General features: G+C 39.5%; 2 protein-coding genes and 1 long non-coding RNA gene across 5 annotated transcripts in view; 2 read left to right on the top strand and 1 right to left on the bottom strand.

The window, feature by feature from the left end:
- Positions 1-11,716, bottom strand: part of LOC144682025 (uncharacterized) — a 102,855-nt gene extending 91,139 nt beyond the window's left edge. The window contains exons 1-2 of one of the 2 annotated variants that reach the window (XR_013576910.1): positions 11,595-11,716; positions 10,419-10,511 (exon numbers count right to left, since the gene is read on the bottom strand). This is a non-coding gene — a long non-coding RNA (uncharacterized LOC144682025). The remainder of the gene's footprint in view (positions 1-10,418; positions 10,512-11,594) is intronic. The other variant, XR_013576913.1, reaches the window with a different exon arrangement.
- On the top strand, positions 2,270-6,069 carry irx5a (iroquois homeobox 5a). Its single transcript, XM_078544251.1, has 3 exons — positions 2,270-2,706; positions 3,049-3,454; positions 3,821-6,069. The coding sequence occupies exons 1-3, from the start codon at positions 2,470-2,472 to the stop codon at positions 4,543-4,545; spliced, it is 1,368 nt and encodes a 455-aa protein (XP_078400377.1). The 5' UTR covers positions 2,270-2,469; the 3' UTR covers positions 4,546-6,069.
- The window catches only part of LOC144682022 (uncharacterized), a 287,087-nt gene continuing 283,602 nt past the window's right edge, over positions 9,033-12,517 (top strand). Inside the window, exon 1 of one of the 2 annotated variants that reach the window (XM_078544266.1) lies at positions 9,033-9,174. In XM_078544266.1, the coding sequence (XP_078400392.1) occupies positions 9,104-9,174 (71 nt within the window). In that variant the 5' untranslated portion in view covers positions 9,033-9,103. Of the gene's footprint in view, positions 9,175-10,413; positions 10,549-12,517 lie in introns of those variants that run through there. The other variant, XM_078544265.1, reaches the window with a different exon arrangement.

Genomic DNA, 12,517 nt, shown 5'->3' with positions numbered 1-12,517 from the left:
ATTGCTGAAGTTCTAGCTCCAGCTGGCAACCTTTTAGATGCCATCCACCGTGACAGCAGGGAAAGACATTGGGGGACCACAGAGGTGGTAACAAGCATATGCAAAGGGCATTTAAGGCATCTGAAAAGTGCCCTAGTTTGAGTACAGATTAGCCCAGATATCCAAACGCAATATTTTCGAGTAAAGTCCAAATTCAGATATTCAGCAAATCAGCCCATATTGTTGGAATGCAGGTCACATCAGATTCTAAATTCATTTTAGTATTCTCCTTTTTTAAGATATGTGTATTTTGAACTTTATTACTGATTATCATATAAAAATTATACGAAGCCAAGCTAATACACCCTTAACTGAATGGAAATCACCAAAAATATCAACACCTAAAATATGGAATTATTCTTCATACATATCCTCTTTTCAAAAGGCAGAATCCTTTTGTTTTTTCTAAACTTCAGGGTCAGGCATTCCTTCATTGTCTGGACCTCCAACAATTCCATTTTTTTCACTAATATGAGAACACTAATGATCATATTTTAAAATATCTTTTTTTCCCCAAAATCATAAGCTTGTTGGTTTCCAATAACCTAATCCCATTTCTCAGCATATGAAATAATTAAATGACAGGCAGAAATGTTTTTCTACAATCTCAAGAGTACTAATGTAACCCAAGATGAATGGATTTTATTTTAATAGTCCAAAAATTGCATGTCAGGGTTTTTATTTTATTATGCACTTGGACTTGTGTCTATTTTTACAACAGTAATTCTATCCACACATTTTATGCACGCACAGTCTGCACATTGTGCTTTATCATCTCTTGGCATTGCTTACTCACTGGTGTGAATTAATGGCCAATAGTGAAAAATTAGCTCCTCCCACTCTTCAACTATCATGCACAACATTTATTTCTAAGATTTGTATTAAGGGAGAAGTTGTGTGAAAACAGCCACAGTGTATTTGTGATCAAACTGCAAATTATTTCTCAACAAAATTTTCAGTAATGAAAGCATAATTGTTGATCCTTCACTGTGAGTCTCATTTTGCATTAATGTAGATTACACTGACAGTTGCCGTCCGAACAAAAATAGACAGACTTAGAATTGAATCAATCACCCCAACAGATTAATATAAATATAAAAATAGCCAGTACCTTGGAGTGATTTCAAGGTAAGAATGTAATCTCTGGGTTCAGGCGACTGTTAACTTTTTTTTTCACTTTTTTGCTGATTGCTTTCCTCTCCCCCCTCTCCATGCTGGGGCAAGGCTCCACGAGGCCCAGCCATCTTCCAACACCTCACCCAAATGGTCATTTACTCCAGTGTGACTGTGGGGCTGGTGGCAAGTGCCATCACAGCCCAGCCCAATCCTGGTATCATCCAAGGTTCAAACACACACCTACACACAGTTCCATAACGGCAGCACGGCTTCTGGACAGTGACCAGGACTGAAAACACTTGCTGCTTTCCCCCCTCTTACCTAACTAGGGTTGATGAAGCCAATATCACTGCCCCTCATCTAATATCAGCACTGACTGGGGATCGAACCTTGGACCTAGAATCATAGAATGGCTACAGTGCAGAGGGAGGCCATTCGGCCCATCGTGTCCGCGCTGACTCTCTGCAAGAGCAATACACCTTCAGCCACTCCCCCGCCTTTTCTGCACAACCAATTATGATTTAGCTATTCACTAGGTAATTAGCTGAGCCACGTGGGCAGGGTGTGGAGTTGCCGGCGTATTTTGAAATGATCTGAATCCTAGGTTAAGGAGTCAGACACATAAAACATTCTGTGCATATCACATGGGACATTAACTGATTCTGAAGAGCTTACATTACTATATACGATGGATACACACCTGTAACATGGTAAACATGGAACATTGCACGCGATAGAATTGTAATTACTTGCGAATAGTAAATCTAAAATCAATGCAAGGGTTAGAAAACGTACTTTGGGAGTGTTTGATTGGCACGTATTTCCAGTAAGATCAACATTTGTTCCTGATTATATGGGCTTCTGTCACGTATAATATCAGCAAACTTAACGTTAAGTTGCTGGAGCCTGGTAAAAGATTGCCATCCAGGGGCCGGCGCACTTGAGCCTTGAAGTGAGGCTTGTTTCGAGAGAGGGAGAGAGAAAAAAAGCCTCTCATTAGGTTGGTTGTGGCACCCCATCAGGCTGCTGCCTTTCTTCTATTGACAACACCCTGATAGGAGGAGCTGCGAGTGCGTAGAAGGCGTCAGAAACCCTGAATTTCTAACTTGCATCTTGCAGGACCTTTCCCAAGCAGCTCTGTCCAAAGGAAAACTTCTGCAAGCAAGTAAACACTGGAAGAGTCAGCTAGCAGCTGACAGCGCAGACCCAGGCAATCTGTCGGTGTATGACTCCAGATCACACAATTCACATAAGAGCTTTTGGAAAGAGGGAGTTGATTCACACACGCGCACACACAAAACCAGAATCTTAGCCATGTCGTATCCTCAGGGCTACTTGTACCAACCGTCAGCTTCTTTAGCTCTTTACTCGTGTCCAGCGTACAGCACGAGCGTGATATCGGGACCCAGGACGGATGAACTTGGGAGATCTTCCTCGGGATCTGCCTTCAGCCCCTACGCCGGATCTACCGCGTTTACAGCCCCTTCCCCAGGCTATAACAGCCACCTCCAGTACGGTACAGACCCGACCGCTGCCTTCACTTCCTACGTGGTAAGTTCTGTTTTCTAGACACCATTATAATGCACTCACAACTATTGCTGAATAGAATGGTGCCTCTTTTCAGATCATTTCTGAAAAGATCTCACCTCTTTCTTCACAAACTTTTCAGACGTCCCAGTCTATTATTTTAATGCAAATTCCTTCGTGTTAAGTACACATTTGGTAAATCGGACATTTTTTTGGAAAAATGCTTGATTTTATTACAACCTTCAAAAGCTCACAGCTTTGCACTTAACTGTTCGCATTTTTAAATATCATCATTAGGAAAAATGGTTCACAGCTGAATGTATTTGGTACAAAATGCGATGTTGACGGGTGTTTGTTGTGTCTTAGGGTTCTCCCTATGATCACTCGACGGGAATGGCTGGATCTATAGGATATCACCCGTACGCTGCTCCTTTAGGCTCTTATCCCTATGGTGACCCGGCTTACCGAAAAAATGCCACCAGAGATGCCACTGCCACCCTCAAAGCCTGGCTCAGCGAGCACAGGAAGAACCCTTACCCCACCAAGGGCGAGAAGATCATGTTGGCTATCATCACCAAAATGACTTTGACTCAAGTGTCCACCTGGTTTGCGAACGCCAGGAGGAGGTTGAAGAAAGAGAACAAAATGACCTGGACCCCGAGAAATAGGAGCGAAGACGAGGAGGAAGAAGAGAACATAGACCTGGAAAAAAACGACGAGGACGAGCCGCAGAAATCTTTGGAAAAGGGGAACTCGTCGGAACCGGAGTCAGGTAAGGTATTAATGAATATTTTAGTGAAATCATTTCCAATAAACGCGCCGAGCTGATTTTGGTTTATTATTTATAAAGCACCAAAAAAGCAAACAACGCACTGATTTTCGTTTGAATTGTAATTTTCGCTACACGTGCAGTTCAGAGACGCTTTTAAAATGCAATACTGTCAATTTTATTTTAAATACCGTCTCCCAGTAACACAATTTAAGGCGAAATCGACAAATCAAATATCACATAATTTTGAGTTCCTTTGAAGCAAACATCATGAGGTTCATTAGATTCTAAGAAAGATGATTTTACTTTGCGTTTTAGAACAGAATAAGTGTTTTTTTTCTTCCTTTTTTTTTGAACTGATTTAAACAGGGAATCAGAAAACGAACATAGGAGACATTGCTTGTGAAAGATTTGAGGAACAAGATCCGAGCAAAGAAAATGGGCAGATCCTCAGCGATTCGGAGTTAAAAGACGCGGAGGAAAGAGAAACCGTCCACTCCCCCAAAGCCGCGACTTCTTCCCTGGTTGTGCCTCATGGTGCTGAGCTCTTGCACGAAAGCAACGATTCCGAATTGGAAAATGCACATACAAACCTAACTCTCACCCTTCCAAGTAACACAGCGAACTGCAATGTAACTTCAGTCATCCACTCCCCCCCGGCAACAAGCTCCAAGCCCAAACTCTGGTCTCTGGCAGAAATCGCCACTTCGGACAAGTCGAAGGAACAGAGCGAGCAGCAGCAGCAGCAGAGTGCGTGCCCGGGTCAAGGCTGCGCCGTGTCGGCCAGCGCCTCGTCTCCGTCCCGTTCCCCTTGTCCTTACCCGAACAGCGCCGTGCTGGGCCGGCCTCTCTACTACACCTCGCCCTTCTACCCAGGCTACACGAACTATGGCAGCTTCGGACACCTTCACAACCACCACGGAGGTAGTAGCACAACACACTTCAGTTCAAATGGATTAAGTCAGACTGTTTTAAGCAGAGCAGAGGCTCTGGCTAAACTCTGTCCAGAAGCTAAAACAAAGGGCCCGGCACAAATAGATCATTGCAAGGACACATCGTCTTATGATTTGAAGAAAGGTATGTCCAATATTTAATACTGGTTCTTCGCCGAATCTCTGGACACTATTTATTATTTTGCCATGGCAAAGTATTTTCTGTCAAGATGGTATAAAGTAACAAAGATTTTTAGTTTCTGATATGTTCGAAACGGTTGATGCAAACTGTTCAAAATGTAACATCTGAAAAGAATGTCTTAACCAACCACGAATTAATTTGTATTAAGACTAATTCTGTATATTTAATGTAGCGTTTTTGTATTTAAAAAGGATAATACACCCTCTTTGAAGTAAATTATGAAACGAGTCTTCTGTACAGATATTATTGTTGTTCTTTCGTATAATATATACACATATATAATATAAATCTGTGTTTTTTGAAATGTTTCCTAGTTAAGATGATGGCAATTTAATTTAAGGCGAATGCTGTTTTCTCTAAGTGTGGGGGAACAGGTTTGAACAAAACACAAATTAGACTTTCTAGCGGAAAACATAAATTCAAGGGCCGCTTCTGAGCGAAATGTAAATATTTAATTAAAACACAGTTTCGGCTTACACATCCAGGCGATCATTGCGCTTTGGCTTGTTTTGTTATCAAAATGTGATGAACTTTTATTTTAAAAGAAAATTAATACCAGAAAGAGAGAGTGTAGCACTTTCACTGTGCAGTTGGTAGAGTGTAAGAACTGGCTGGAATAATAAGGCTAAAACTAAAGTGCCATCCTTTAACCTAATTACATCCAATCAGTGTCGTGTTTTATGCAAAGCAATCATCTGGTGAACTTTGCTAATGAGTTCGATTTTATGCCAAATTTAGTCCTCATTACTATCGCAAAAAAGCACAGCAGTGCTATATATGAGACAGAGAGAACTGAATGCATGCTGACACCCATACAAGATAACCTCGCCTAGACTTTTCTCACCCCACCCCCACAAGTTGTGTTCGTTTACCATGTAAATTCGCTTAATTCTCCGGTGTTGGCCGCAAGCTTTTCTTAGACGTTTTTTTTTTCGCTGCTCATATTTCCCCCACCTTCAATGTTACGATTACTGGAACCCATTCAGTTAGAAGTGTTGACTTGAACTTTTCCCAGATTCGCAGGTAGGTGTCACACTTGTTCCGAATAGAAAATCATCGTACTTTCAACTTGAGTGCCAAAAATGCTTTTTTTTTAACTTATTTAAAAAAAATAGAATCAAATAGCACTCTTTGCAACAGAAACCCTCCAATTCACAAACCAGGGGCTATCAAATTAACGTGAAACTTTACAAAACGGAAGTAAATCACCTCCTATTATTTGATGTGAATAATTTCATTCCAGTCAATGCCCTGAGCATGTCGCCGTACCTCCAAGTGTGATGCGACGATAGCCAGAAATTACATTTTTTTTTGTGAAATATTGTCTGTGTATCAAGTTTGCTGGAAAGAGATAAAAAATATTTGAATTGTATTTTTGTAAGAACTATACCCAGAGCTTTTACTAATTTATGCGGCTGTTTTTTTTTGCAAAACAATGGAATCGGAAATGTTTGTAAATAAAATCTCAGCCTGATTTTTCCAAATGCAACGTGATGCTTCTTGTTTATGTTTCTGTAGAATGGATTCAGCCCGACTCTCCTAATTTAAAAGATCAACAGATTGAGAAATTAAATATTAATGACAGGCCCCTCTAATTCTTTAGCTACAGAAAAAGGGAAAACGAAAAAAGAGCTCATTCATAGGGGCAATTAAATTGAAGATGTCAGCCTCCTTTCCCTCAATTGAATTTAATCAGCGAACCCATTAAATATTGTATAACAACTCTACATTTCGACCTAATCTACGGGTAATTTAAAGTTAGCTGGGTGGAAACGAACTGATGTAAAATTTGTACTTGACACGTATATATTTTGTTAATGTAAAATTACTTATGCTATTTGTATTTCCAGCGGTCTTTTAGCACAGATAATACAGGAAACTCTTGGCTGTCAGACTAAAATCGAACGCTGGCACGTGTGTTTCATATATTTAGCGAATTTTGCAACCAACTGCAATGATAACTTATCACAATGTGAATGTTTTCACAATTAAAACCTGAATAAAATACACCTTTTTTAAAAAAAAATGCTTCATTGGATAGGGTTTGAATGTGCCGTCTGCATGTCATTATAAGCCATTACACATTTAGATTGTTCCTTGTCATAAACATATGATTAATTCAGAACCTAAATAGTACTTAGGTGCATCGCAACACTCGCTATTTTTTCAAAAAATAAACAACGCACGCATAACTTATGTGTACATACAGAGAATTGGACAGAATGTTATTCCAGAATGAAGTATTTTGCGATATTATTTGTTAATTACCTATAAAATGATTCAGCGATTACACCTCCCTTGAACAATTTTTATCAAATGTATAATAGGAAGTACATTTAAAGAGACATTGAAGAAAGGCGGCTTCATTTGTCAATTCTCTTTAAAATGCAGATTCTCTATGGGTTGCCATTAATCTTATTTAATTTCATCTTTCTAGTATTTCAGTAAATTGTCAGGAAGTGTCTCAGGGGGCGAGTATAAATACCCCTTGTAACGATGCTAAAATGTTCAGAGTCTCCCGGACATTCAAATCAGAACTTCTATTTTTATCTGGTGTTAAAGTGTTAGCTGCACTGGCGTGATTGCAATATATCATCAGGCAGCACCATAATTATTAGTTTCCCCTCGCCTCCTTCCCCATCTGGCTTTCTTCAATGTATTTTTTTAGCTTACAAAAAAATAACCTGCAACTTAAAGTTATGATCAGTTTCAAACAAGGAATTAGTAGTAAATTACTTTATTTCGTGGAATCTATGCAAATTAGTAGTGTGACTATGGTGTCTATTTTAGGAATTAAATTAATCTTTACTTAATTTTAAAGGATTAGTGACTTACAAGCAGTATTAGTCTTAAGCTGATTTTTATATTTTTTCATAAAGAAATGATCTTTTATAAGTTGTTCAAGTGCATTAGCACAGATTTACAAATACTATTTCCAATGTTCTACACACAGTCAGAATATCTCAGGACCAGGCGTACCAGATACTAGTTACAGTTACCTTGTGGTTTCCACTTAAATGATATGGATTTTAGGGGTTGGTGGCCAGCGTGGAATTGGCTGTTGTATCATCACACACGGATGTTCCTCCAGGGCAGCCTTTATATTAAAGAGGATTGATAACCGAATATATTAATACTTAACTATATTATCACTGCAGCCCAGATCTATTTTATTTCATCTAGAAATGAAAACAATTAATGGTATAACTGGTGTTCTGAGTTCAGCAAACTTTTTTTTTTCTAACTGTTCAGAGTATTTATTATTTGACCACAGTTTCGTGTAGACCTTGCACAGTACACAGGCACGAACAGGCATGCGTACTGGTCTGATTTACATGCATATTTTCAAGCATATGAATGCGTCTAGATACACATGCATGCATATACATACAGGTGTATGTGTGCATGCGCCTACTTGTTCCTACATAATAACTATGGCCAACGCACACCAGTACTTTATCTGCTTCCTCGGATCAAAATTAAAGGACTTCTGTGTCGACCTCTATCATAAACATAATTTTTGAAACTTCTTAAGCGTAAGTTTGCTGCATGTTAAACAATGCAAATTCATAATTTGTACACTCTTTCTGCCTCCCACCCACCTTTTCCCAAACCAAAGACTCGATTCCTTTTACTGAAACGGGGCAAATGAATGTAAGAGAAACGTCGGTAACTGCTGCGACTTTCAATTGCCTTGCATACTTCTGGAAATGCTGGCACCGATTTCTATGTTCATTACAATTATCTGAAGATACTTCCTATACCAACCGCATTGTTTGAACATCGATATGGATCTTCAGGCAATTTCGCTGAATATAATAGATAAGATAAAAATGAAGATGACATTTGGTCTCACAACCGCAAATTTGGAAGTTCTAGTTGAGAAATGAAAAAAAATGAGACAGGAATGGGCCTGAGTTAAGTAGGGAAACGTGCAAGTTTTGAACAGACACTTTTATTAGCAACATGATGTGTGTAGATATGCAGACATACACATGTTTAGAAAAAGAACCATGCTGTTAATGTGACATTTTCATTCGGTAATATGGAAGGACAGGAAAATGCACGTCAATATACTATAATTAAAGTATCAGTGTAAGATATGAACAAGATGGGTACAATTAAGCCAAGCAGCGTTTGCATTTATGAAAACAGAAGCTAAAACACTGGATGTCGCTTCATCCCTGGGGAATCATATATTCCAGGTGACCAAGAGCAAAGTGGTAAGGGGCCACTGGAGCAACAGAACAATAACATGTTACTGAAACTTCATGAACTGAACTGGGAAGTTGATTTTTCCCGTCGTAATGATTGCCTTCCGTCCCAAACCTCATAAGAATTTGGTATTCCTTCCACACGCTGCAGTCTGTCCTTAGTTCGCCCCATTGACTGGTAAGAGGTGAAAAGTCTGTGTCCTCTTCCCAGCCGTGAATTCCTGGCATTCCACCCTTTACATGGTCAAAAAAAAAAATCTGTGGAGCAACAACAAGCAGACAGCAACTGCTTTCAGTCCCAGCCATGCAGAGAGAGAGAGGGAGAAAAAGGAAAGAAACATCAAGTATTACTGTTCATTTCTTCGCGCCTGACAGGTAATGGTGTCAAAGAGTTAGGATGGCAGCCACCTCAGTTGGTTCCGTGAAATACTGGGTTCCTTAACCAACTCGGCAAGTCGCCTATGGCTGAAAGTAATGGGCCAATGACACTTCCAGCACCATTGTTAATGAAACAAAGGGACAGTTTATTTTAAATCATCATGGGAGGAGAACACTAATGCTTGTTTTGGGGATATTAACCTATAACGTTGTTTAGCACATCCCTACACGCACAAAAAAGCTCGGTTTTTCGGGGTATGCGCTTTTATTTGCTGGTTAAGAAGCATATCATCACAGTGATGATCATATTCTTCACCAGTCTTCTTAAAAAACTTAAAAGTCTTGATCTCGAAGTGTGTTTATCTAACCATGCGGCACGGCGCCATGAAAGAGAATGAACAAGTTCGATCAATACATTCTCGTTGGTCTTATGCGATATTTCATATACTTCTGGTTTATTTTCTAAAGAATAAAATTGATATGCGAAGCAGTTCTACTCACTGTCAAGGGATTCGTGCTTTACTGTTCGTGTGCATAATAAGTACAGAACAGGGCGGGCTGCACAATTATAAACGCAATCAGAAAATGAAAGGGAAACACTTATAAAGGTGTCCCGCGTTATTTTACATGCAATCTTACACTATATATATATATATATAAAGCCCTACTTAGTATGTAAAAACACGTTTGTTATTGTGTTTTTCACAACTGGACAAAAAGTGCAATTGCAAGCTGTTATGCAAACTTGGTACAAGAGGTTCCGTTTTTGTGAAGCTGTTTCTTATTTGACCATGCCCCCCTCCCTCAACACTGTTAAAGTTTAGTTGCCTATTTAATCTACCGCCGCCGTCTCCAAATAAACTCCAGTATCCGGACAAGGTGGGAGCCGATAGCTCTTGTACACTTTTGTCTGCGTCAGGGAGCAAAAGGTGCCGTTTGCACACTACATAAATAATCATTTGAAGAAAAACCTAAAAAATGGCCTACAAATCGAGTCCATCTGGAGCTGATCGAGATGATCAAAGGCCCTGGTTTGCTTGGGCTAAAATGTTAGTCTGTCTGTGTCCTGCGAGCATATTTAGGAAACTCGTTTCTGTACCTAGAGAGAGAAAAAAAACTCCACTGATCCCAACCCTTGACATGAACCCAACAGGGAGACCGCTTTAAGAAAGCATACAAAATACATTTGCAGAAAGGATGGGATGGCAAACGAGACTTTTTTTTAAAAAACAAATACCAACTTTGTTTGAAGTGCTGGCTGGCGCCGCGGATGGGAAAATTGTGCCGGCTGCTAATGAATTGCAAGCCTCTGAATTGCGTATGTCAGTATGGTCCTGTTAGTGTGGTAATGAATGGATGGTCATCACTAACGTAAGTAAATCAAATTACATAGTGTGCACTTAATAACTTCAACTGTTTTCCTAATTGCTTTAAAATGCCTTATACAGTATATACAATGAGCTCTGCACCATCCGGAGACCCCAGGCTTCTTGGAAAACCAATAGATTTTATTATAAAAAATTATACTAATTTTATGTGCGTTATATATTGGTCTCTCTGGCCCAATTGAGAATTATATGCACTGTAAAAAAAATACTGGTGGATAATTAGTGGGGTACCAATATATTGCAATTTTTTAATCTCTAAATGAAGACTAACCAACAATATATCTGATTCAAAAACTTTCATGTTAAAACTTGTAATTAATATGTTGCCAATGCGAATGCGATGAACCAATTGTTTAAGCGTCAATGTTTAAACCGAAGAGCTTCACGGAAATAGTTTTACCTTTTTCTACAGTAAGTGGTTTGGTGGAGAACTATATTTTATTGCTTGGATAGTCAATATGTTGTGAACGGTAAGTGGTTATTTGTGTGTAAATCCGCATGTTGTGACATTGGAAAATAATCTGGTGATATTTTTTAACCTCACGTTTTTTGACTGTAGGATCAAAACTAAGTTTAACAGATCGTAGAGGCTGTAGAGCACATTATGGCGCTACATAACACTTTCTAATGGTTATATGGACGACCACACATGTATCTGTGTAGGTTACTGTACAAGTGAAGCGATTTGAGAGGGTCTTAACTGCACCACAAGGGTATTTTATCGGCTTAAACTGTCACAGCGAAAACGGGCAAATGGTGTTGAGGCACAGATTAGCCATGATTTAATTGCATGGGGGAACGAAGTCGATGGGCTGAATGCCCTGCTCCTAGTTCTATACATGGATTTCAGAAACTTTTTGAACGTTATTGCCTCATTATCCACGCTGTTTGAAATGCTCGGTCTGGACCTGTTGGAAGACTCTGCTGAATGCCAGCTTCCAGAAGCCTCAACCCTCTAAGGGATCAGGAGTGAATTTGCTAAGCTTTTTTTATTCTTCACTGTTTGAGAAATATTCCAAAATTACATACCAAACTCCTGATTTTATCTGGACTTGGCGTCTTTCATCGTTTCCTTCTGCCTTATTCAGCCTTTGTAGTTTTTTTTTGTTGCTCGTTCTGTTCTTGCCTTTACTCTGTTCTAAGAAGAAGAAATGTAAATAGATTCCAGATTAAAAAGAAATAAAACAGCCCGTCAATTCATTATGTAATAGGAATCTATTGACAAACGAGGTGCTACGTTGTTAATTATTGTTATTATCCAGATGTACAAGTCAAGTTCTGCTATAGCAGCTTGCACAAAGAAACCACTAGAGGCACTGACAAGAGTCAGTCTGCCACTTCAGAACAACATCAAATTCAGTTAAAAAGTGTAAAGGGAATCCTATTATTTGACCTGGTTAGATTATTAGTAAGGACATCTGCGACTGGCAGTTTACCAAGTATTGCCAGAAACATATCCGGCTGCACCAACCCCCCACCCCACCCCCCCAAAAAAATATATGTTAATTCCTATCAGCCGCCTTTTCCCTCCCGTTCGATTCTGAACAAAAAATTGGCAGAAATGCAGCAATGGGGAGAAAACAGAAGCGATTGCAAAGCAAGTGACTGTTTCTGAAGTTACCTTTTGTGTGCGTCTATAAGCAATCTTGTGGCATTTTTCTCACAAAAAGGGATTATAATGCGCCACCGGCGTGGGATCAGGAGAGTTGGACTGGAGTACACTTTCAGTGAAATCGCAGAGGGGATAAGGGTCTTGCTTTATTTAATCATCAAATCCCGGGAATGAAGCTCTTAATTAATTATGGGCGCTAAAAATTCAGCCCAGCTGTTTCTTTAGCTTGGCGCTGGTTCGAGTGGAGAAAGACAAACTCTGGGCTGAGAACTGCTAGAGCACATTCAGCATAAATCACTTCCTAATGATACTCCTTGGTGAAAATGAACCTGCTAATGAC

Source organism: Cetorhinus maximus, chromosome 6 (genome assembly GCF_964194155.1).
Source record: "Cetorhinus maximus chromosome 6, sCetMax3.hap1.1, whole genome shotgun sequence".
In the NCBI taxonomy this organism is placed as follows: Eukaryota; Metazoa; Chordata; class Chondrichthyes; order Lamniformes; family Cetorhinidae; genus Cetorhinus; species Cetorhinus maximus.
The sequence above is the reverse complement of the archived record's forward strand: the minus strand, read 5'-3'. Positions and strand labels throughout refer to the sequence as shown.